At 39.6% G+C, this 25,725-nt stretch overlaps 2 protein-coding genes and 1 non-coding gene across 3 annotated transcripts; 2 read left to right on the forward strand and 1 right to left on the reverse strand.

Annotated features, from left to right (window-relative positions):
- Positions 1-4,458: 4,458 nt before the first annotated feature.
- LOC114179749 (probable WRKY transcription factor 4) lies at positions 4,459-6,894 on the reverse strand. The gene is made up of 4 exons (XM_028066175.1): positions 6,368-6,894; positions 5,327-5,880; positions 5,087-5,245; positions 4,459-4,891 (listed from the first exon to the last, which is right to left on the reverse strand). Exons 1-4 carry the CDS (start codon positions 6,617-6,619, stop codon positions 4,606-4,608), a joined length of 1,251 nt encoding a protein of 416 aa, XP_027921976.1. The 5' UTR covers positions 6,620-6,894; the 3' UTR covers positions 4,459-4,605.
- A 1,376-nt stretch (positions 6,895-8,270) lies between these two features.
- On the forward strand, positions 8,271-8,342 carry TRNAW-CCA. Its single transcript has one exon. It is a non-coding gene; the product is annotated as a tRNA-Trp (tRNA).
- A 4,226-nt stretch (positions 8,343-12,568) lies between these two features.
- Positions 12,569-13,679, forward strand: LOC114175339. The gene is made up of 2 exons (XM_028060117.1): positions 12,569-13,177; positions 13,329-13,679. Exons 1-2 carry the CDS (start codon positions 12,569-12,571, stop codon positions 13,677-13,679), a joined length of 960 nt encoding a protein of 319 aa, XP_027915918.1.
- The last annotated feature ends 12,046 nt before the right edge of the window (positions 13,680-25,725 follow it).

The following is a 25,725-nucleotide window of genomic DNA, read 5'->3' on the forward strand; positions in this document are numbered from 1 at the left end:
TGAGTCAAGCAGAAACACACGAATTTTCCACGATTTCTCACTTAGGCGAGACACTCTCGCCTAAGCGAGATGACTTGTCGCCCAAAGTAGGGCTCTCCGCTTAAGCGAGATGCTCAAGCAGAACCACACAATCCCCACAATTTCTCGCTTAGGCAAGGAACTCTCGCCTGAGCGAGATGCTTTGTCGCCCAAAACATAGGCTCTCCGCTTGAGCGAGAGGCTTGAGCAGAACCAGGGCCGAGTCTCTGCTACTTTCGCCTAGGTGAGGCTTGCTCTCCTGAGTGAAAATAGCAGACATCTTCCCTGTTTACACACGCAAACACTAGAACAAAATACCAAATCACAGTTCAATTGATACCAAGCAATCTATAACAGCGAGCCAAACTCATGAACATGTTTTAAACCCAATTGGACCACCAAAACTTGAGATTAAACTATAAACAACCATATAGTACAAAACCCTCATCATATTCGTATAGAGGCATAAGTGACTTATCAAACAACATCAGAAAATCAATCCTCTCAATCACATCACATTGATCACGAAAATTCATGGCACGCAAGCATAAAATGATAAAAGCAAGACTCACAATCACAACACATACCATTTAATTTTTAAAACACATAAGCACAACCCCCCTAACCTGGTTTCCTTTGCTTAAATTTGAATGGGTGATAGTTCTTCTTGACCTAAAATGGCTCCCTTTAGTGCTCCCACAATTCAGCTCCTTTGTTTCACTTTAAACTCACGTTTCACTTAGAATTTGTGCTCCATAAAACACTCTAAGTTTTCAGTCTTTAAAACCCTTCTATTTGCCTTAGTTTGCCTTTTTAATACGGTCCTTAATTGGGGTTAATGACTAAAAACGAAAATGGCATTTAAATGAATATAATTGCCCATCAAAGACCATTATGGCTGTTTTTCCCTGCCTCTCTTGGCTGCCCATTGCCACTAGGGTTTCTCTACCCTTTCACATTCATACCAAAATTAAGTTTAGCAAAATGAAAGAAGTTAATTGCATTCTTAACAAGGTTTGAACCCACAACCACTAAATCACAAAGCAAGTGCACAACCAATTCAACCAATCATGTTTTGTGATAATTCCTATAATTTTAGGATTACATTATCACTACTCACATTCAATCATAACATTAAAATAATGCACATAATAAAATATCATACAACTAGCACACATAAGACTCAAACCCAAGTCCTTTCAACACCACTAAGTACTCCCAACCACTTGAACTAGTACTTTTCTCATGTCATAGCAATCCGCATTAAATGCCATAAAGGCTTCTACTGCCTGCCTTTATTAAATAATTATTTGTTTAATTATTTAAATTTCTCGAGTCTTACACCTTTCACATCACACGATCCCCTCATTGAAGTACCACTCAAATGACTTGATCAAATATGACTCCTGACATACCAACAAGAAGTGAACACTCTTGGTCACTTTTGGTCTTAGGTCTCAGGTCTCAATATGAAGATAGTTTTAGGTCTCAATCTTAAACATGTTAGTTATCCCTTCACATCACTTGATCCCCTCCTTGAAGTACCACTCAACTGACTTGATCAAACATGACTCCTGACATACCAACAAAAAGTGAACACTCTTGGTCACCATATCCACCACCATCCTCATTACATGATGATTCCTTTACTGACTTGGGTCAGTGGGTAACAAAGTCCACAACAATGTTATCCCACTTCCAAACTGGAACCTTCAACTATTGCAATGACAAAACCAAATTCTAACATTCCATCAACACCTTTTAAACTACTAACCAATAAACATCCCTCTTTAATATCCTTAGAACCACATCTTTTTTCAACTTTAAACCACTAGTTTGATTAGTACCTAGCAGTTTTATGGTACACTCACTAGCTATAGTTAGGTGACTACACTAATGAAATCTCCTCCGACTTTACATCCCAGCTCAGATTCTTGTACTTATCCATAAACTTTTACTCTTACCTCGTCAAACCAAGGACTTGAAACCCCTTTTTTTTCTAGTTAAGAATCTACTCTCACCCCTAGGTTGACACCTTAACTTGGAACCATAACTTTGTTCATCTCTCACTTCTCTTGTCCAACTTCCTTTGTTTAACTCCACACTTATAGCTATAGATGATCACTTAACACCTTTAATTAATCCTCATAAGAATGACACATGTGTTGTTTTAGAGAACTCCCTACCGCTCAACCACTAGGTCATGAGTAAGGTAACTCTTCTCATGGACCTCTCACCATTGAGAAACATAGTCTATCACTATTATATTGCACTACTCTGATCCACACAAAACTCACTTCTTTGTTTGGTCAAAAGGATGATCCTTTCATGTACATTGTGACAAGTAAACAATCACCTTTGAGAAACCTCCCTCAAAACATTCAGAAAACCTGTAAGACCCTTAAAACTTCCCTTTATTAATAGTCTTAGCATTTCATTTCCATAACTTTGTCTCCACTTTTTAGCCAAAACCTACATTTAAACAGTTTGACATACTACTACTTCTCCAAGATCAGCCAAACTTGTAACTATTTTGGTGATTACACTAAGTTCAAACCATTACTTCTCTAACAACTTCTCCATCTATTTCTTTTACTTCAGACTCTCAGTAGAAACCATCTAATTAGGAACTATTGGCACTAGTTCTGCTTCAGACACCAATACAATAATGAACTCCACCGCTCCTAGGTGAAAATTCTAGGACTTGCTTTGGAACACTTTTAGAAACTCTTCCACAACTAAAATCCTTTACATTTATTCTTCACTTGCCTTTGTCAACGTCTCTGCCCTCACATTTCAACTTGATCCATACTTGATACGCAACCACTGACTTATATACCACACTGGCGATCACAAGCGATATACAACCCTAAGCGAAACCAAAACTCTTAGTCCAAGCACCACCTTTATAACTTGTATCTTTGAATTAGATCATGTGTGTTAATCACTTTGGCACCAACTATCGCAAACACCTTTTCAATTACTTAAGACTTTTCTTTTCCTTTCCTCCTTCATTGTGCTTTGACATTACAAGTTGCCATTCCCAACAAAAATAAACTTAAAGATGTGCCTTGTATTCTAATACTTGAAACCCTCCACCTTATGTCCAAGGTCAAACATTTCTCTTGTGTGAGCTATATTACTTAAAACATCCCTCCTACTCTTGAATTTAATGTTGCTACGTTTTGAGAAATCTAACCATATCTTTCTGGTTGTTGAACTTAACATAACACTTCTATGATACTCCATTCTCCTCAAAAGACTGCCTTTCCCTCTACTTAGGAAGCACCAACCTACCTGACTGAACATCAAGCTCTGCCTCATCTTAGTCTCCCACTAGAGATTTGTCTTTTTTATACACTTCATAGTATCTACCATTTTAGCTTTAACTTCAAACCTTCCACAACTTTCCTCCTCAAACCTCAAAGATTGTCAGGATGTAGAACCAAATTGATTTCTAGAAAATTTGTATCTTTTAAAATAATAAAACTCGACTATAATAATTTTATTTATACTAAAACTTTTTAATATTAAAACAATCAAGTCTCATTATTTTCAAATTACTATCAGTAAACATCATTTTTCAAAATTTTACATATTTAACAAAAAATGTTTTTAAATTTAATTAAAATTATAAAATTATAAGTTAAAAAAATAAAATAAAATAATTTAAATATATAATTATAAAATATAAAATTATAAAATTATAAGTTTGTAATTTTATAGTTTTATAATTTCATATTTTATAATTTTGTAATTCCATAATTTTAAAATTTCATAGTAATTTTATAACCTTACTATTTTATAATTTTATAATTTTTTTATTTTGTAATTTTAGAATTTTAGAATTCTAAAATTTTAATATTCTAAATTATAAAATTTTAAAATACAAATTTACATAATTAAAAAAATAGAATTACAAATAATTAAAATATTTAACTATAGAAAATAAAATATAAAATTACAAAATTATAAAATTAAATTTTTAAAATTGTAAAATACTAAAAATCTAATAATTCTACATTCTTGAATTTTAAAATTTTAAAATTTTAGAAATTCAATTTTATAATTTTATAGTTAAATATTTTAATTCTTAGGTAATTCTATTTTTTTAATTATATAATTTTGTATTTTAGAATTTATAATTTTAATTGCATTTAAAATCAATTTTTTTAATATAATTAATTTTTAAGATCTCGTTATCACGATATTTTGTAATCTATGACGATATTTAAATTAATTGCAATTGCAGTACAACATAATCTCTACGTCATAAAATTAACAAACATTAATCACAGAAAAATTTAACTATAAATACTTAATTAAAAAATTTTAAAACTAAAAATTATTAAAATGTTGAAAATCCAATAAAAACTAAAAATTTAATTAAAAGTTCTCGATATTTAAAACTTGTTTAATTAGTTTTACTTTGACATTGACTTCAATTCTGAGCTAATCTTGAACTATACAGAATTTCGGCTTTTGTGTTATATATATTAGTGTGTGAGTTTAACATAATATTTTGTATGTACGTGGAATTATGAGAAACAAATAAAGGATACAATAACTTATGAAAGGAAGAAAAAGCTAAGTTATCTGTTCTTCCTTCAGTCTTAGACTTGGCACTGGTCGTTGCTCACTGCCCCCAACACCTCTGCTACTGAAACTATGCTTCTTCTCATCAGTAATGGCATTCTGTGGTTTCAGCTGTGATGAACTATTGTTTGCAAGTGTGTGACTATTAGTCTTAGCTGCTGGTACATCATGATTATGTTTTCCTTCATATGTTGTTATTACAGCTTTAGGATCCGTCGAAGCCCTCTCAACATGCTTCCGAACATTGCAACCTGGGGTCGTGCACTTGTAATAGCTCCTATATATATATATCACAAAACCATGCATGACTGAGTATGAGGAATAACTAAGCATCATGGAAACCATGTTTCTTGGAAGTTGGTTACAATGTTAAGTCAAATGAATGTATGAGTGGCTCTATTTGTCTGTTCTTACTAGACCGTAACCCATTTTGTTAAGAGACAAATCAAATGTGGAGGAAAAGCAATATCACCTTGGATATGGGTTTCCTTTGACAACTTTCTGCCCATATTTGCGCCATCTATATCCATCATCCAACAGATCCACTTCACTTGTTGTTTGCACTATGATTCTGGGCTCTGCCACAGTTCTATGCAAAGAGGCTGGATCCTGGAATCTGGCTTCTGTGTTTCTGCGAAAGAACAAAACTTTCCAAAATCACATAAGGTCAAATAATTGTCCCACCACAGGTTTATATGAACTAAATCCTTACCTCCTCTTGGGATCAGGTTCATCATTTTTCTGATCCACTTCAGTTTCATGATCACCTACTTCCTCACTGTCACTTGTTCCAGATTCTAGATCCATCTGAGACACCGACTGAGAACTCATCTCTTCTTTCAACCTATCTGATGAATTCTCAGTTGATGTTGTTAGGGTGCCTTTTGTGGTCTTACGTTGATGGTTGTGCTCTCCTTTGTAGATAATTGCAGTTACATGACCCTCAAGAGATCGCTCAAGCTTTTTCTTAACAGGACAATTTGGATGTGTGCATTTGTAATAACTTCGAGAGAAGTCACTACCCTTTACATGTTTCTGCCCATACTTCCTCCAGTTGTAGCCATCATCATTAGGCTTCTCAACAATGACAGCGGAAGACTGTAACTTTTTGTCAGAGTGAGAAAAACCAAAGGATTCTGTCATCACAGAAGCTGGCACTGATGCGGGTTGTGGTATCAGGTGCTGTGTCAGAGAGGTGGCAGGAAGTGCTGCTGCAGAGAATGGATGTTCAGCTTCAATTTGCTGCTGTGTCATTCCAAAGTGTCCCTATATTACAGGCTTTGAATATGTTATACAAAATATTGATTAGGATTCCAAAAAGTGATGCTGCAGAATTTTCTAATAATTTCTGTCTAGATATGTTAAATCTCATACAATAATTTCTCTTGCTTTTGGTAGGTGTCACGTGAAATGAATGAGAAATACCTTTGAAGAAACTTTCTGTATCATCATAAGATATCCCAAAAGGAACCCAACCCCATCTTCCCTAATCAATGAATGAACTTTAAAGACAACTTTCAGAAAGTCATACTTAAGAAAACCTATGCAGTGACCAAAATTCAAGGCTATATGGTCATCATGTACCATATTTATCCTAACGTCCTAACGTAAAATCTACATACCCACACATTTTATTTTATCATATTTCTTGATTTAAAAATAAAAATTAATTATGTAAAGATCTAAGATTACATAAATTTAGGAAAGGCATAAATATGCGGTGGGAACAAATATAGCAAATGAGATGTGTTACTTGAGTAGATGAATCGGGAAAGAACCGAGGAGGGGTGGGGTCCATCATAGCGCCGGCAAGAAACTCCGAGAACGATTTATACTCATCGCCGTCGCCGAACAAGCTAGAAAGCAGAGTCAGGGGATCGGGGCTATACCCCGCGGTGTCCCCGCCGTTGAAAACGCTCTCTGCGGTAGCGCGTGGGCGGAGATCACTTCTGGGACGCGCCGCCGTGGAGTGTGGTGCTCCCTCTCCATTTCCACCGCCAACCATTCACCTTGAATGAACCAAGACTTAAAAAAAAAAAACCTTCTTTTTTCTTTCTTTTTTTCTATCCTCAACCAAACCCAATCAAAATATCCAACCTTTATGCTCTGTGTATGTTATACAATGATTCTTGTGTTCTGGTTGGATGATTTGACTTTTTTTGGTTTCGTGGATCTCAAACTCAATTCTCAATTTCGGCAAAAAGTCCACGCCTCTGATACTGCAGGAAAAAACCCACAGTTCGGCTCCCGCATCTTCTCTTCTCTCTCACGTATCAACAAAGTTATATATATTTGATTTTTTTTTAATTGCATAATGGTATCATCATTTTCTTTCTTATCTACAAAACTGAGCACGAGGAACATTATTCTGTAATTTAAGTAACAGTGAAACATAACTTCCTTCTATTTCGTCCAAGGTTCATGTTAGATTGTCCACTATTAAAAAATATCATTAAAGTGATTTTACCTGAGCTTAATCTCATGTTAAAAAATGATTGTATTTATGCATATTTTTGAAGTTAGTTTTGAATGTAAAAGTAAAATTGTAAGTGACGGGTCTTTGTGTTTCATTCTGATTATGATTTACGAGAAAAATGAGAACGATGCGTGAAGAAGGGTGAGGGGATTTGAGCATTGTCGATATTGCCCTCAAAAGAGTCTAGAAATTACATGGATTCAGGGAAGGTGCACCAATAGTGTGTGGTAACGTGAGGGGCAGTAGTGAGAAAGGAGTAATTTTGTTGCGTTGTGTTTGTCTTTGTGAAGATAAAATAAGGACCAAACTCAGTCAAGTCACAAAAACTGACAACAACGTTTGTCACTATAATACTCAGGGAAGTTTTGCCGCCACAGGAGGATGATAAAGATAGGTTCAAGGATTTTTTTTTTAAATTAAAAAACAAATTACTTGGTTTTTAATTTATTTAAAAAATTACGTACGAAAGAGTTAAACAATAACAATGCCATTTATTTTCATTTTCTTTAAACTTCTTAAAAATACTTACTTTTCCATTTCTTTTATATGGGATTATTTAGTAAGAAGCAATAAATTTAAAATTTGTTATTATAATTAAAAGTATTTTAAAGACTAAATAAATGTTATATAACAGATGGTGGTTTTATTTTCTACTCTAATTATGAATTTGAAATTTAATTTTAAATGATGAAAAAAAATATAATTCTGTTAGCGACTTTTTTTTTTATATTTTTCTTAAGAGGGAAAGCCTTATTTCAATACTTTATATATGCAACTTGGTAAGTCTCTCACGATCTCTCGTATTCTATTTTCTTTTGGTGTGAATCGTGACAGGAAATTTTTATTTTTTTATTACTTTTTTATTCTCAAATTCAGAATATTTTTTTATTTATATAAACTTAAAAACTTGATGTTTCTAGTTATCGTAATTTAACAAAAAATAATAATCTTTTGGGTTGAAGAAACACTAAAGATTTTTGTTTCGATTATAAATTATTTAACATAATAAATGTTTTTATTTTCAAAATATTCGTTGAAAATTAGGTAAATAAAAATAGATAGAAGGATTAAATCATATATAAAACTAAAAAATCAGAAGGAATAAAGACACAAATGTATAAAAAATAAACTTGTATATTTTGATGGATAATTACGTTGTTATATCAAACAAATCATATGTGGATCTGTGGCGCAATGGTAGCGCGTCTGACTCCAGATCAGAAGGTTGCGTGTTCGATTCACGTCAGGTTCACTGTTTTGCATTTTTTTATTACTGTTAATTAATGTAACAATGGTTTCATTTTTTTATTAAAAAGTAAATATCAAAAAATTTTCTGTTCAATTATTCATTTTAATCGTGAGTATTCAATATTCGTATATTATTTTTTTTTTCAAATGACATTCATATTTTGCATATTTTTGATAAAATGATTTCTTTTATTTTAAAAAACTATATTCATTGAATTTGAATAAAAACTATAAAAACTAAAATTTCAAGTTTAAAATTTTAAAATCTAAGTTTTTTATATGCAAAAAATTAAAACAAATTATAAATAAAGACAAGTGACGATATCATTATAAATATAAGAGGATAATGTCATTTAAATGACAAATACCTAGTATCGATAATGTAAGCCCCTTTTTCAGCTTATAAAGGTTTGGGCCTGGCCTTTTGGTAGGCCCAAGACCAGTCCTCCAAAGGACCTAATACCCCTTCCAGCTGACTCATTATTCACTTGTCACATTTTCAAAAACAACTCCTTCCTCTCCTTCTCATATCTCCAGCAAGGTGCTCTGCTAGGGCACAATACTCTTTCATCTCCGAGCTAGCAAAGACCATTCCACCTTCAAGTAAGTTGAACCTTAAGGTTTTGGATCTGTTTTCCTCCTCTTTTCACCGTTTAAGTGTGTTGGTTTGGTTAGGGTTTAGTCTCATACCCTAGTTTGTCTTCGTTCTATGTTTCAGCTCACTGCTCTAGCCCTTGGAGCTGAAGTACTCCTTAGTTGCGGGTCTGTTGCGTTTTATTAGCACCTAAGCAAGGTAAGGGAAGCTAGTTTTTTTTTTCGTCTTTCGTTGTAGGTGCTTGTTTTCCCTTCTGTTGTGGCATAAAATGAGTTGGAAAATGTTTGTGCTTGTGTGAGATCAAAAGTAAGATGTTTGGTTTGATTGTTTCTGGGTTGCATGCGTAGAACAGTGGGGGAGAACTGGTATTCTCGCCCAAGCGAGCTCGTCTCTCCTAGGTGAGAATAGCATAAGCTCGCCCAAGATTCTGCCTCGAGCGCTCGCCTAAGCGGCCAGTTCACGTTTTGAGCGACGCCCCTGTCTCGCTCAGGTGAGAAGGCCTCGCCTAAGCGAGAGCTCATGAAATCTCCCAGGGGTCATTGTTGCAGTCTCGCCTAAGCGAGAGCCCACAGCTTGAGCGAGGTAATCTTTCTCGCCTGAGCAAGGTTGGTGCAATGGTGCATGCTGTCATTGTTTTTTGGACTGTTTAGATGATTTGTTACATGTCTTATCTAGATTATTCTTCCTAAACAAGATGTACGTGAATATGCTTGGGTGTTTGAATTTTATGAATGAAATTGGCATGCTTGGTATGAGATTGATCATGGATTTATGGATTTGTGATGTCTTAACATGAGAATTGGATGAATGAAATAAATGAGGTGGTAATTGTATGAGAAACATGATTCTGATTGTGAGATAGACGTAATTCCATGAGTCTCGTGGGGAGATCTCATGGTGGTGTGTAGTGTATATATTAAGATAAGGATTCAAGTAAGGATCACATCCCGAAACTCTAAAGGGTCAGTGTGTCTCATATAGAGCAAACTGACCCAAGTGGTGAGAGTAGCGGGAGGCCCTAGTCTCTGGCAGGATAATGGCCTTAGACGCTTAAAGGCTAACCTTGTGTGTGGTAGGGTGAAACCCATTGGCAATGGCTCTACAGAGCAGTAGAGGCCACCACAAGTGCAAGCATCCGGTGAATCCGATCTTAGTATATGTATCCGGATAATTGAGTCATAGTGTCTTGCTTGGTTGCTCTAACATGAATTGATGCCACTTTGATGTATGCTTGAGAACTGTTTTAAGTACCTGTTTGCTATAACATGTTAAATTCATCTTTCACTAGCTTACCCTTTCATGTTTCGTGTATGTTCTTGTCTCGCTTTCTCTTTTGCAATGATCACCTTGTTGGTGGGAGCAGATGGAGGAAATGTTGAAGGAAGATCTGATGGTGGCGGTGGTGCAGTTTAGATGGCTTGTTAGGTGTGGCTCTTAGGAGCAGTTTTAGGGTTCTATTGCCTTTGAAATCCCTTGTTGTATGGTCAGCCTCTTTTGCAAAACAGTTAACTTTTAGATTCATGTTTGCTTATGGCCTGGTGGAATGCCTAAGTTCTTATCTAAATACATTTGATGGATGACTGTAATTGTGGATCCTGTTAAGTGTATTGTTCATCTCGTGTGCTCCTTATTATTATAACTATGTGATGTTTTATTTAGTAGATTATTCTATTTGAATGGGATGTCACAGATAACATTTTATGATCGTCTAAGATAAAGATTTCAATCAATTTTTATAAAAAGGTTTGAGTATCCCAAATGTTCTACTATTTATAAATTCTTTATTGATAAAATAAATATTTTATTAAAAATATAAAATAAATAAGTAAATTTTTTTTAAACTAAGTGTAATTTAGTATAATTTTAGTAAATAAAAATGATTTTTTCCGACTAAATATTCAAGAAATTAATTAATATATTATGTCTACTTTATTTAAAAATAAAGCAAGTAACTAAACTATTACTATATTTTTTTTATAATGTATGCCGTATAATATACTAATGTAATTTCTTTAAAAATATTAACACATATTAGAAATCATCTCTTAATCAATCCTCTCAACTTCTATTTCAAAATTTAAACTATTTTTTTCTCATTTAGTAGTTTTTATGCACGACATCTTCTCAGCTTGTCACGTACATGATTCACTTTTTTTTCCTCCTAAAATCAAAACACATTTTAAAATTCTCTCTTATCACTTTCTAAAACTCTATCTTATTTTTTCTAAAATCTTTCTAAAATTCTCTCTTATCACTCTCCCACCTCTCTACTTGTTTGAAACCTTACCCTACAATTCTCTCAAATTTTTTCTTACTCTTTCATCATCAAGGCAACCCTCTACGAAACATGTATACTGCATCTTACGATCTTATCTCTCAATTACCTAACTCAAATCTTTTTGAATTTCAAATCCTAATGTTGATTTTCGTCATATCATAGTTTCTTATCACAATTTCTTTTTGTACTATATGTCCCATCGGGCTATCGGTAACGCACAATTCACCGATCTATCGAACAAGGTTGGGAGGGCTTGTATATGAAAAAGGACCATCGGTGGATCGACCCACAGAAACCATGCGAACTCATGGACCATCGGTCAATCGGCCACTTAAGGTACCTCACATGGGACTATCGGTCGACCGGCCCCATAGGTAACTCATGTTACCTTACATGGGACCATTGGTCGATCGACTTCGCGGGTAAGTCGCACATTACCTTATAGAGGTCCATCGGTCCATCGGCCCCATAGGTAAATCGCGCAGTACCTTACATATGACCATTGGTCGATCGACCATATAGGTTAAATATATCACTTAAGGTTGTTAAACCCATAGAAAATAACCCGCCTAGCCAAGCGACCATCGGTCGATCGGCCAAACAGAAAAGCTGAACTACTCAGCTGGATTAATTAAAATTAAACAAGTCAGTAATCACGATTAAGGGATCATTGGGCCGTGATTAAGGAACCCTAATCATAGGGCCCAAAGGTAGGTTGGTGGGGATCTTAAATTCGCATTTATTATAGCAGTTACACTTATCGACCGATCGGTCCCTCAACTGACTTAAGCATCAAAGCCTTTTAGACAGGTACCCCGATCGTCTGTTCAACCGATCGAGCGACAAAGAAGATTACGTGGAGATGAAGTCTTAGCAGATTACTTGGAGAGGGCATAAAGGAGAAAGGAGTAATTTCAAAGTGGTTCTTAGTAGCTGCTTGGCCCCTACACCCGAAACATTTTGGCGCCCACCGTGGGGCCGAGCAGTCGCCTATAGACCTTATACCCTTATAGTGACCATAAGAAACTGAACAAGCAATGCTGACGGAGGAAGGATGGCTGACGATCAGGCAAACACGAGAGAGATGATTAGGGCGATGCAGTAGAGGATGGATGAGATGCAGTGAAACTACAAAGTGCAGATGCAAGTTCTGCGAGAAGAAAATGCCGCCCTTCAGCAAAAGGATGAGGCCATCCCTTCAACCCCCACTATGCCCGATCCGCTCCAACTGAGCAGGGTGCAACAACATCGGGAAGCCGAGCGGGTGGAGAGCAGACTCCCTCCCACGGAACAAGAACAGTCGCAGCCCCCGTGGGTGGAGAGGACGTAGGCGTCAAGGGGGAATGCTTCCCACACGATGAACGAGAGTTTCGGGGCCAATGAGGGGGGACACCCTTCCAGGCAATCGATCCACGCTTCGGGTAATTTCCCCTTCACCCAATTCATACTGGAGACCCCCCTGCCCGAGAGATGGAAGATGCCGACCTTCGAGAAGTACAACGGCACGACCAACCCCGACAATCACATGCCGGTATTCACCCACCAGATGATGTTCCATGTTGTGAGCGACCCGATCTGGTGTCGAGTGTTCTCAACCTCCCTGACGGGAGAGGCGCTAGAATGGTTCTCCAAGCTGTCGGCCAACAGCATCGACTCCTTCGCCACTCTGAAAGCCAGGTTCAGCATGCAGTTCGCCCCCTTGAGGCCAACCATACTGACGGTGGATAATTTAGTCAACATTCGCCAAGAGGATGGGGAGTCGCTAAGGAGTTATCTCAATCGGTATAACTGCATGTCGATCAAGATAAAGGACCTCAGCGATGAAATTGTTCGGCACCACTTCTCATACGGACTGCAGCCGGGCGTGTTTACGGATAAGATAAGCCGCAAGAAGTCAAAGACGATGGAAGAGATGAGAGAGCGAGCGACCAAATTCATCCAGATGGAGGATATGCAGGAGTTTATGGTGAAGAAGAGGGAGAAGGAAGACGCAGCTTCACAGAAGAACCCCCCCCCCCCCCCGACCGAGCAAACCCCTTACTCGGCCCAACGAGAAGAAAACGCCCAAATTCACCACGTATACCCCCTTGGTTGTTCCCCGGGCGAAGATCTTGCAGGAGGCCTTCAGTGCTGACTCACTCCCAGCATCCAGGAAGAAACCTCCACCTCCCGATGTCGATGGCAGCAACCATTGTCAGTACCATCAGACGATCGGCCATACCACGGAAGAGTGCCACACGCTCCGCAATAAGATTGAGGAGCTGATCTGCCAAGGGCACTTGAAGAAATACATCCAGCAGGATCACCCCCAACGAAGCTCGGTCAGGAACGAAGCTCGGCACGAAGACAGGCCCCAGCTAAGTGGGAGAAGCGACGAGAGCGGGAGCCCGATAGGCGAAGGAGGGAGTCATCTAGAGCACACTGAAGCCCGAGGAGGAGTCGCAATCGGAGCAAGGATAAACCCTTAAGGGGTTACATCAATACTATTTCGGGAGGATTCACTAGAGGAGGATCGAGCTCGTCTGCTCGAAAGAGACACGTCCGGGCGCTCAAGTCGGTCCACCTGGTGGAGAAGAAGGTGCGATCGATGCCCCCCATCACCTTCACCGATGAGGACTTCAAGGCTCCCGACCCCGATCATGATGGCCCGATGTCATCTCCATCGAGGTAGCAGAGTATGGAATCGGGAAGGTCTTGGTGGACCAGGGAAGCTCCGTCAATATTTTATACTGGAAAACTTTCCAGAGGATGAACCTGTCCGAGGACTTGATCGTCCCATACAATGAGCAAATCGTCAGATTCTCGAGCGAGCGAGTGAACACGAGGGGTTACCTGGACCTCCGCACCAGGATCAGCTCGTGAAAAGACGGACGGGAGGTAAGGGTTAGGTTCCTTTTAGTTGAGGCTAACATTTCCTACAATGTCTTACTAGGAAGACCCTGCTTGAACGCCTTTGAAGCGATCATCTCGACCTTGCACCTGACCATGAAGTTCCCGTCGGATAGAGGGACGATATGTACGGTGAATGTGGACCAGCAGATCGCGAGGCAGTGCTAAGAAGCTGGGTTAAGGATCGCCCCTTATAGCCGCCCCCGAAAACAACACCGATCGGAAGTCGCCATGACTGATCTGGATCCCTGAACGAACACGGAGGATCGGATCCAGCCTGGCGGAGACACCAAGGAGATGTCCATTGGGACGCAACTAGGCCAGGTCACCAAGATAGGTGGCGCTCTGAAGCCGGATGAGGAGGAGCTCTTGGGTGCGGTCATCGTCGAGAATCGAGATCTCTTTGCTTGGTCGTCAGCCGACATGTCGGGCATCCACCCAGACGTTATGTCTCATAAGTTGGCGATCTTCAAAGAAGCCCGACCGGAACCGTAGAAGAAGAGAAAGATGGGGGAGGAGCGGAGACTAGCGGTCGAGCAAGAAGTGAAAAAACTGGTGGGAGCGGGGTTCGTGAAGGAGATAAAGTATACCACGTGGCTGGCGAACGTGGTAATGGCGAAGAAGGCGAGCGGGAAGTGAAGAATGTGCACCGAGTTCATGAACCTCAATAAAGCGTGCCCGAAGGATGCGTACCCCCTACCCTACATCGATCGGCTGGTCGACGGAGCGTTCGGGCATAATTTCTTGAGTTTTTTGGACGCGTACTCAGGATACAACCAGATCCCGATGTACGGTTCGGATAGATCAAAGACAACGTTCATCACCGACAGGGCTGATTATTGCTACGAGGTCATGTCGTTCGGCCTAAAGAACGTCGGGGCGACGTACCAAAGGCTCATGGATCATGTTTTCAAAGACCAGATCGGTCGAACCATGGAGGTATACATAGACGATATGGTTGTAAAATCGCAGACAGTCGAAGACCACGTTCGTGAGCTCAAGGAGGTCTTCCACCAAATACGCAAGTATAACATGCGTCTCAATTCGGAGAAATGCGTATTTGGGGTACCGGCCGGTAAGTTCCTGGGCGTTATGATGACCGCCCGAGGGATTGAAGCCAACCCTGACAAGTGCACCGTCATCGCTGAGATGAGGAGTCCCAAAAACCTCAAGGAGATCCAACGGTTGGTCGGCCGTTTGACGTCTCTCGCACGCTTCCTGCCTAAGTTAACAGAGAGGATAAAGTCGATCCTCAAGATCATGAAGAAGCAGACCGCTGAAAAGTGAGACGATCAGTGTGAAGAGGCGTTTCAACAGATAAAGGGGATGATCAGTATCCCTCCGATAATGAGCCGACCGGTGGAAGAACTGCCTTTGTAGTTATACTTGTCTGTCTCGGATGACACGATCAGCGCAGCACTGGTGCAAGAAAACCTGGAGCAGCGGCCGGTATATTTCATCAGCAGGGTATTGCAGGGAGCAGAGACCAGGTACTAGTTGGTAGAGAAAATAGCCCTAGCATTGTTGACGGCCGCCCGTCGGTTATGCCAATACTTCCAAAGCCATCAGGTGATTGTCCGAACCGATCATCCCATTGCCAAGATACTGAGGAAACCCGACCTGGCCGAAAGGATGATAGCCTGGTCAGTAGAGTTATTCGAATTCGGCCTCAAGTATGAGTCGAGGGGGTCCGTCAAGGGGCAGCACTTGGCAGATATCGTGGTAGAACTCCACGGATCGGCCTCCCATCCGGAACAGACGTGGGTGCTCTTTGTCGATGGCTCGTCAGATAAGCGCAACGTAGGAGCGGGGATAGTCATCGAAGGACCGGGCGGCTTCACAGTAGATCACTCTTTGCAGTTCAAGTTTAAGGCATCGAACAATCAGGCAGAATACGAAGCGCTGATTGCAGGTCTCAAACTTGCGAAGGACCTAGGGGCACGAAGACTAAGATGCAATACCGACTCACGGCTGGTGGTCGGGCAGGTGCAAGGGGAATACCAAGTGAAGGACGATTTGCTGCTGCAGTATTATCACAAAGTGATAGAGGCTATGAGAGAGTTCGATGAAGTAACCGTTCACCACATACCCCAGGTGGAGAATGCCAAAGCCGATAGGCTATCCAAACTAGTGGCTGGGAAAGAGAAGGGTCAGCTCAAGACCATCATCAGGCAAACCTTGATAAAACCCTTAGCAGGAGAATGCTCGACCATTGACCGACCGACGGACTGGAGAAGTGAAGTGCGGGAGCTCCTGAGGAGAAGCGACACCGGGGAAGATATGAAGCCGATCGAGCGGCGTCGGGCGCTCCGATTTGTCATAATCGGAGAAGACTTGTACAAGCGAGGGTTCACCGCACCGCTCCTCAAGTGCTTGTCGGAGGACGAAGCAGGCTACGTCATGAACGAGGTCCACAATGGCGTTTCGGGATGCACACCAGCCAAAGAACGATGAAGGCTTGGATACTCCGAGCAGGTTACCACTGGCCAACTATGGAGAAGGATTGCGAGGTGTTGATAAAAAAGTGTGAGGGTTGCTAGGCGCACGGGAACGACGTCAAGAGGTCCCCTACCGTGCTGCATAGCTGATATCGCTGTCGTTAGGCGATCAAATTACCACTACTTTAGCAACTTCAGTATTGCCAGTTTGTAGTGAAGAAAATAGTTAGGGTTAAGATAACCCTGAGTCGTCTCACAACGAATACGGAATTGATCTCAAATATTTGATTCAAAAATGCAATTAAAACTAGCAACTATAAAAAAAAGGGGGTTTTGATATGCAAAGAAAATGACACGGAAGATTGTAAACACAGTAATAGTAAATAGGTCAATTCCACTGCTTTTTCTAAATCAGATTCTTCATTGGTTATCTAGAGATTATTGTTAAATTAATTATTGTTGTTGATTTACAAATAAATCAATGTAAAGACTCAATTCATTTGTTGGCATCCTCACTTTTAATCAAAGTACAGTCTCAATCAAAAGTGAGAATTGTTAGATTATCCATAGTAAATTCAATCAAAGTACAGTCTCAATTAATTTTACTATGCCTAATCATGTCTATTCCTTTGTTTCTTTACCAAATAGAAAACTTAATTAATCAAAGTAAAGTCTTGACTAATTTTAGTTAAAGTAATTACCTCTAATCAAATTAAAGTCTCAATTATTGGCAAAAACTTATTTAATCAAATGAAAGTTTCTAAACAAAATCAAAGCAAAGTCTCAATTTAATTTAAAAACCTTTTAACTCATATGATTAGCATGCATGTAGATTTAAAATCATTATTTTCTATTCGATTAAGAAGCAAAGGACATAGATAAACAAAAACCACAACAATAATCAAAATAACAAAACATATAAATTCATCTAACCTCAGAATCCATTTAAGAAATTACAGTGGAATCAACCCTTAAAGCTTAGCCCTCCATGGCTTTGATGGAATACATGATGATATGAAAGAAAGAAAAAGAAAGAATGAGAGATGTGGTGCCAAAACCAGAGAGTTCTAAGTGTCTAAGCTGTCAGCTGTAAAAATTGTCAGTTCCCCTCTTCTGCTCCCTTAAGTCTCTTTATATAGGCTTCCACTGGACTTTGGGCTTTATCTGTCAGTTGCTAAAATCTTTTATTTTTATTTAATTAATTAACAACTCAATTTCTGTCCAATTTCCAATTCTGCCCCTCTTATTTAAGCATTTTTACAAAATTGACCAGAATTTGACTGCTGACTTTGACCAGTTGACCAGAGTTGACCAGTTGACCAGTTTGACTGTCCAATAGCAGCCTGACACGTGGCGCGTCTCTCTCCAGAACTAGGGTTTCTCTCTCACACTCTTCCTTCGCTGCGCGGCTGACGGCGGCTGCTGCCGTTTTCCGGCGTGGTGGCGCGACGCGGTGGTGCTGCTGCAGTGGTGGCTGACGCGCTCGCGGGAAGAAGAACTCGCGGTGGTGGTGTGGTGGAGCTTGCGCGATCTGTGGTGGCGCGAGTGAATGACGAAGAAGATGGTGTTCGTGGAGGAGCTGTGGCGTGGTGCAGAGAACGTGAAGATCTCGCGGTGGCCGTGAATCTGAAGGTGGCGGACGGAAATGGTTGCGCGTCGCTGCAGGTGCGGAGGCGCGACGGAGCTGTGGAGAAGCTTCGCGGAGGTTGTTGCGCGATGGAGGAAGATGGTGGCGGAACAGGTGCAGCCATGGCTGCTGCGTGAGGAAGAAGATGATTGCACGATTCGTGGTGCAGTGGCGTCGCGATGATGTGCTCGCGGTGGTTGTCGGAAATGGCGGCGCGAATGGAGGAAGATGGTGGCGATGTCACGGTGCAGATTCCGGCGAAGTGCAGGGACGGTGGTGAACTGCGCGGAGGTCCGGCGAGGTTGGCGGCGGCGGCTGCCGAGGAGGGTGGAAGGGGAGGAGAAAATTAGGGTTAGGGTTTTGGGAGATGAAGGTGATGACGTGGCAGAATCTGATTGGTTAATTTGGTGAGGGTAGGATTATGACACGTGGCTTGTTCTGGTTGGCTAATTCTAAGAGGTGGGGATTGCCACATGGCATGATCTGGTTGAGTGGAGTTTAAGTGGTAGGAGGGGTGCAACTTAGTGAAAACTGGGGGTGCAGAACAGGTTTTTGTGGTCCACTTGAGGAAGGAGTGTGCAAATAAAATCTGGGGGTGCGTTTAGCTCCTGATTTATTCTTTTTCAGAATTTCTTGATTTTGGACTTCTTTTGTAACTTTGAATATTTCAAAATCACATTATTAATTGACCAAAAATAAATTCCAGCTGCATTAACAAACGTTAGAATATCCAATAATATTTTATGCAACTAAAATCAATTTTTACGCCACTTTTACCAAACTTACTCAATAAATCCAATAATCACAAATCCTAATTAAATCAATCTTTAAGCACAGAAAATTCAATTAAATCCCCAAATTTAAATATTAAATGAGGGCAAAAATTTGAACTCATCACACACCCACACTTATCCTTTTGCACTCCTGGGCAAAATTGAACAATTTCAAAACTTTATTCTGAGGTCTTTTATTCCATATTTTCAGTGGATTAAAGAAATGAATACCAATGGAAACAGATCAATCTTCTAGAAATCATGTTGTCATGCACAAACAAATGGATAAAATTCTGTTTTTCACACATGAGTTAATCTTTTGAGTTTACAAGATAATCAAATATGAAGAGAAACACTCAAGTTAAATATATATTTTCTCACCAAGATTCGCTCAAATGTTTCGGCTTGTGTTTTCACTCAAAATACCCATGCAAGTAAATACTCTCAATGCTTAGCAAGACTCTAATATTCACAGCTTTCAGAAAACATGTATTCAAAAATCATGAGGACTTTTCACAGGTTATAATGAGGCCAAGGCAAAGGTAGGAAAAACTTTAGGATTTGTGTGTTTTTGAAATAGTAAGGAAGAAAGAGTTATGGAGCACAGTTTCAAAATCAATCTTTACTTCTTCTTCTTTTTTTTTTCTCTTTTATCCTTTGTTTCTCTTTTTCAGACAGCAATCATTTTTCATTTCAACACTCTGTCATCAACAATTATTTTCCTTTTTGCCATTTTTACAACTTTGTGGGGGAAATACTCACCCCCACACTTTATTCCTCAACCAATCTCAACATAATCCACTAGTTCCTTCTTTCTCCCTAAGGTAAGGAAAAAAAAATGGTCTTTTTCTTTTTAAGGTTTAACAGTATGCTCAAAACAAGAAAAAGAGGTTTAAGCTCAAGGGGCTACCAATGGATCAATGTTATGGTTAGCTTATTTGGCCAAGTAGCTAAAAACAAGAAATGCCTCAGTCATATCAAATCATGCATGTTCACCTAAGATGCAAAACAACAGAATCAAGCTAAACATTTGAGTACCAACAAGACATGAGCAAATCACACAAGAAAAATAGGAATGACACATGGTAGTTCATCCTTACAATAAAGCTCAAAACTCACAAGGTTAAAAACTCTTTCACAAAAGATTTATTCTAGAAACTCTCAAATCAACTCAATCAGCAAATCACAGAAACAATCCATTCATAGCACATGACTCTTATTTTCCCAGAATTATGAATGTTCCAATTAGTAAATCAAATCCAAAAATCCAATGTCAATATGTTTTATTGAAAACAGAAACTTTTTTTTTTTTTAATAAAAATAAACAGAAAACAAAATTAGAAAAGGAAAAACAAAACAAATAGAAAACAAAAACAGAAAAGGGGGAAAATCTCCCCACACCCCCACACTTTATCCATGCATTGTCCTCAATGTATTCAATATGTATAAAATGCAAAGAAAAAGTATGAAGTGTACTTACCTCCTCAAGGTGGAAGGTATGAGGGAGAAGTCAAGTTCATCCCATCCATCGTCTTGTTCAGCATATCTTGATTTTCATTGAATATCCGAAGACGATGCCCATTAACTTTAAAAGTTCTTGCTGAAGATTCTTCCTTGATCTCCACTGCTCCATAAGGGAAGACTTCTGTAACAATGTATGGTCCTTCCCAAGTAGAACGCAACTTACCACTCATGTGACCAAGCTTGGATTTTTATAGTAACACCTTCTGGCCTATCCTGAAATCCTTTCTAGCCACAAGCTTTTGGTCATGGAACTTCTTGGTTTTTTCTTTGTAGAACTTTGAATTTTCATAGGCTGCTAGCCTAATCTCCTCTAGTTCTTGCAACTGAAGCTTTCGCTCATTTCCTGCTTCTTCCAAATCCAAGTTGCATGCTTTCACGGCCCAATAGGCCCGATGTTCAATCTCCACAGGTAGATGACAAGCCTTTCCAAAAACCACCCTGAAAGGTGACATACCTATAGGTGTTTTGTAGGCTGTCCTGTGTGCCCAAAGTGCTTCATCCAATCTTGTGGCCCAATCCTTTCGACTAGGCTTCACTACTTTCTCTAGTATCTTTTTAATCTCCCTGTTAGAGATCTCTGCTTGCCCATTAGTTTGGGGGTGATATGGTGTAGCAATGCGATGTGTCACCCCATACTTCTTCAACATGTTCTCAAGTAGCCTATTACAGAAATGAGTCCCCTGGTCACTGATGATGGCTCGTGGTATCCCAAATCTGCAGAAAATGTTAGACCTGACAAAACTCATAACAACTCGAGAATCATTAGTCCTTGTAGCTATGGCTTCCACCCATTTGGAGACATAGTCTACAGCAAGCAAAATATAAGAAAACCCAAAAGAAGGAGGAAAAGGACCCATAAAATCAATACCCCAAATATCAAATACCTCACAATATAGCATGGGTTGTTGAGGCATTTCATCCCTTCTTGTAATGGATCTGGCTGCCCTTTGGCACTGCTCACAATTTTCATATACCCTCTGTGCATCTTTAAAAATAGTAGGCCAATATAATCCACAATCCAACACCTTCCTACCTGTTCTTTGTGTGCCATAATGTCCACCAAAAGGAGACGAATGACAGAACTCAAGCACATGAGGTATTTCGATATCTGGAACACACATCCTTATGACTTGGTCACTACCAATGCGCCATAAGATTGGATCTTCCCAGATATAGTATTTTGCCTCACTTTTTAGCTTGATTCTTTCATATTTGGAGAAGGAAGGAGGAATAGCAGAAACAACCAAATAGTTAACAATGTCAGCAAACCAAGGTTCAGGAAACATACCTTTCACAACAGTCAATGCTAGGAGGACTTCATTAGGAAAGTCATCCTTAATAGGAATGTTATCTTCTCCATTTTCAATCCTGCTAAGATGATCAGCTACTAAGTTATGTGCTCCACTTCTGTCTAGAATCTCAATGTCAAACTCTTGGAGCAGTAGCATCCATCTGATCAACCTTGGTTTCGAATCTGCTTTCTTCAGAAGGAATTTTAATGCTGCATGATCAGTATAAACAATTACCTTGGAACCAAGTATATACGGTCTGAATTTGTCCAAGGCAAACACAACAGCCAATAATTCCTTCTCAGTCGTGGTGTAGTTAGCCTGCGCTATGTCCAACGTTCTGGAAGCATAATATATCACATGTGATAGCTTCCCATCTTTTTGTGCAAGCACCGCTCCTACTGCAAAGTTTGATACATCACACATCAACTTGAATGGTAATGTCCAATCAGGTGGCTGGATGATAGGAGTGGTGGTAAGCGCCTTTTTCAATGTATCAAATGCATCTTTGCACCTCTCTCCAAAGTCAAATACTATATCCTTTTGCAACAAGTTGGAGAGAGGGTTGGCTATCTTGCTGAAGTCCTTGATAAACCTCCTGTAAAATCCTGCATGTCCAAGAAAAGATCGAACCTCTTTCACAGAGGAGGGGTAAGGCAATTGTGAAATAATATCAATTTTAGCAGGATCTACAGATATACCATTCTTGGAAACAACGTGACCTAAAACTATACCTTGTTCCACCATAAAATGACATTTTTCAAAATTTAGAACAAGGTTAGTTTCTTCACATCTCTCCAAGACTCTAGCAAGATTAGACAAGCAATGATCAAAAGATGAACCATATACACTAAAATCATCCATAAAAACCTCAATACAATGCTCCAACAAATCTGTAAAAATACTCATCATACATCGCTGAAATGTTCCAGGAGCATTGCAAAGGCCAAATGGCATTTTCCTATAAGCATATGTACCGAATGGACAAGTAAAAGTAGTTTTATGTTGATCCTCTAGGGCAATACAAATATGAAAATACCCAGAGAATCCATCAAGAAAACAGTAATGAGACTTACCTGCCAATCGATCTAACATCTGGTCCATGAATGGTAAAGGAAAGTGGTCCTTCCTGGTGGCCTGGTTTAGTCTTCTATAATCAATACAGACCCTCCAGCTATTCTGAATACGAGTAGGAATCAACTCGTTCTTCTCATTCTTGACCACGGTGATCCCAGATTTCTTGGGGACCACATGTACAGGACTCACCCAAGTGCTGTCAGAAATAGGATATATAATACCTGCTTGTAGCAACTTGGTGACTTCTTTCTTCACAACCTCCATCAGTTGAGGATTCAGTCTCCTCTGAGGTTGCCTCACTGGCTTAGCATCCTCCTCCAAGAGTATTCTGTGCATGCAGAAAGAAGGACTAATACCAGGAATATCTGCCAAAGTCCAGCCTATTGCTCGCTTGTGATCTTTGATAACCTGCAATAGCTTTTGTTCCTGCTCGTCAGTAAGCAAGGCAGATATAATAACAGGGAGTTTCCCATCCCTCTCAAGATAAACATATTTCAAATGAGATGGTAAAGGTTTCAACTCCAAAGTGGGTGGCTGTTCCACAGATGGCAACATTTTATTGCCTAAGGTAATTTCAGCCACTTCAACATCACACTTGGACGCCACAGAGGTATCAAATAGTGACACCGCGTCCTCAACATCACCTGTTTTACAATTTTCTCTTTCGTCTAAAATTGAGCCCGAAATATTCGAAAAAGAAAAATCCAAAGAAGAAGAAAAACCAGATAAAACGTCCAAAAGTCCAAAAGCATAATTGTTCACTACATTACTCAATAAATCAATACAAAACAAAGAATGGTCTTCAATTGGGTGCTTTATGGCTTCTAGCACGTTGAACTGCACCTTCTCATCTCCTATCTCCATAGTTAAGGATCCTGCATGCACGTCTATCTTGGTACGTGCTGTCATCATGAATGGTCTTCCCAAGATGATTGTGGTGGAACTCATTCCTTCATCATCCTTCATGTCCAAGATATAGAAATCTGCAGGAAAAATTAACTTGTCCACATGGACAAGCACATCTTCTAGCACACCTGCAGGGTTAACTGTGCTACGGTTGGCCAACTGAATGACCACACCAGTAGACTTAAGAGGTCCAAGATGAAGTGAAGTAAAAACAGATAAAGGCATTACATTAATAGAAGCTCCTAAATCTAACATAGCATTGTCAAACTTAGTACTTCCTATAATGCAGGGAACAGAAAACATACCTGGATCCTTACACTTTTGCGGCATTCTGACTGCAGGCTTCTTAATTAAGCTAGAGACGTTTCTTCCCATGTTCACTACCTCTTTGTCCATAATACGCCTTTTATGTGTACATAATTCTTTGAGAAACTTGGCGTATTTAGGAATTTGTCTCACAGCATCCAACAAAGGAATATTTATCTCCACTTTCTTGAAGGTATTCAGGATTTCTTTGTCTAACTCCTCCATCTTTTTAGTTTTTGGTTTCAAACGGTTTGGATAGGGAGGAGGAGGAGAATAAGGAGAAGGATTTTCAGAGGAAGTATTAGGGGATACCAACCTGGAGTTATCACTGGGTGCAGGCATCTCAGATGTTGCTTGTGTTGCTTCATCTGATCTTCCTCTTTCATCATTAGGTACAACCTCATTGTCCTTATCTTCATCTTCTTGGGCATCCCCAAGACCTTGTATTTGCTTACCCGATCTTAAAGTAATAGCACTTACATTTCTCGGGTTGATTACAGTTTGTGCAGGCAAATTGCTTGAGCCTTGTTAAGACTTCATCTGATTTAACTCATTTGCCATTTGTCCAATCTGGTTCTGCAAATTCTGATTGGTTGCTTCCATCGTCTGTTTCAACTCATTGATTTGTCCCTTCATCATGTCAGCCATCATTTTCATCATTGCCTCCATGTTTGAATCACCAGAGGTTGCCGCTGGTTGTGGTTGTTGCCTCTGTTGAGGTGGAACATAGACTTGTTGGTGTTGAGGCTGTTGATTTCCCCATTTCTGGCTGGGATATTCCTTCCAATCTGGGTTGTACTTGTTGGAGGACAAATCATGGTTGTATTGCTGCCGAGGTGGTCTATTATTGCCATAGATGTTTGCAGCATATGCCTGAGGTTGTTCATTGTCTAACGTCCCTGTCTCTTTTAACATAGAACAAGCCTCTGTAGGATGATTAGTAGAAGCACAAATTCCACATAAAGTAGAAGGGATAGGCTTTTTCTGTAAGTCTGTTAAGGTCCTTACCATGGCTGCTAAGTCATCCAACTTCCCTTCTAATTTCTTGTGATCTGCAACATATGAAGCTTCTACTCCATGGGTTCCCTTCAATAGAGTTATAGAATTGCTCCTTGTGGAAAATTGTTGATGGTTCGATGCCATAGTTTCAATCAATTGTCTTGCATTTGTTGGCGTTTTATCCACCAATGACCCTCCACTTGCAGCATCTATCATTTGTCTATCCATGATACTCAATCCCTCATAAAAGTATTGAATGAGGAGATGCTCGTTTATTTGGTGATGAGGACAGGAAGCACACAACTTTTTGAATCTTTCCCAATACTCGTGAAGACTTTCTCTTTCTTGTTGCCTTATCCCATAAATATCTTTGCGAATAGCAGCAACTCTAGATGCTGGAAAAAACTTTTCCAGAAATAATCTTTTCAGAGTCTCCCAGGTATTGATGGATCCTAGCGGAAGGCAGTATACCCAATTCTTAGCGGCATCTTGCAATGAGAATGGAAAAGCCTTAAGCTTGATATGTTCCTCTGTCACTGTTGTAGGTCTCATGGATGAACAAACAACATGAAATTCCTTCAAATGATGGTATGGGTCTTCTCCTGCTAATCCATGGAATTTGGGTAAAAGATGGATTAACCCAGACTTAAGCTCACATTCTCCATCTGGATATTGGATGCACATGT

The sequence above is a fragment of the Vigna unguiculata genome, chromosome 3 (genome assembly GCF_004118075.2).
Source record: "Vigna unguiculata cultivar IT97K-499-35 chromosome 3, ASM411807v1, whole genome shotgun sequence".
Taxonomy (NCBI): domain Eukaryota; kingdom Viridiplantae; phylum Streptophyta; class Magnoliopsida; order Fabales; family Fabaceae; genus Vigna; species Vigna unguiculata.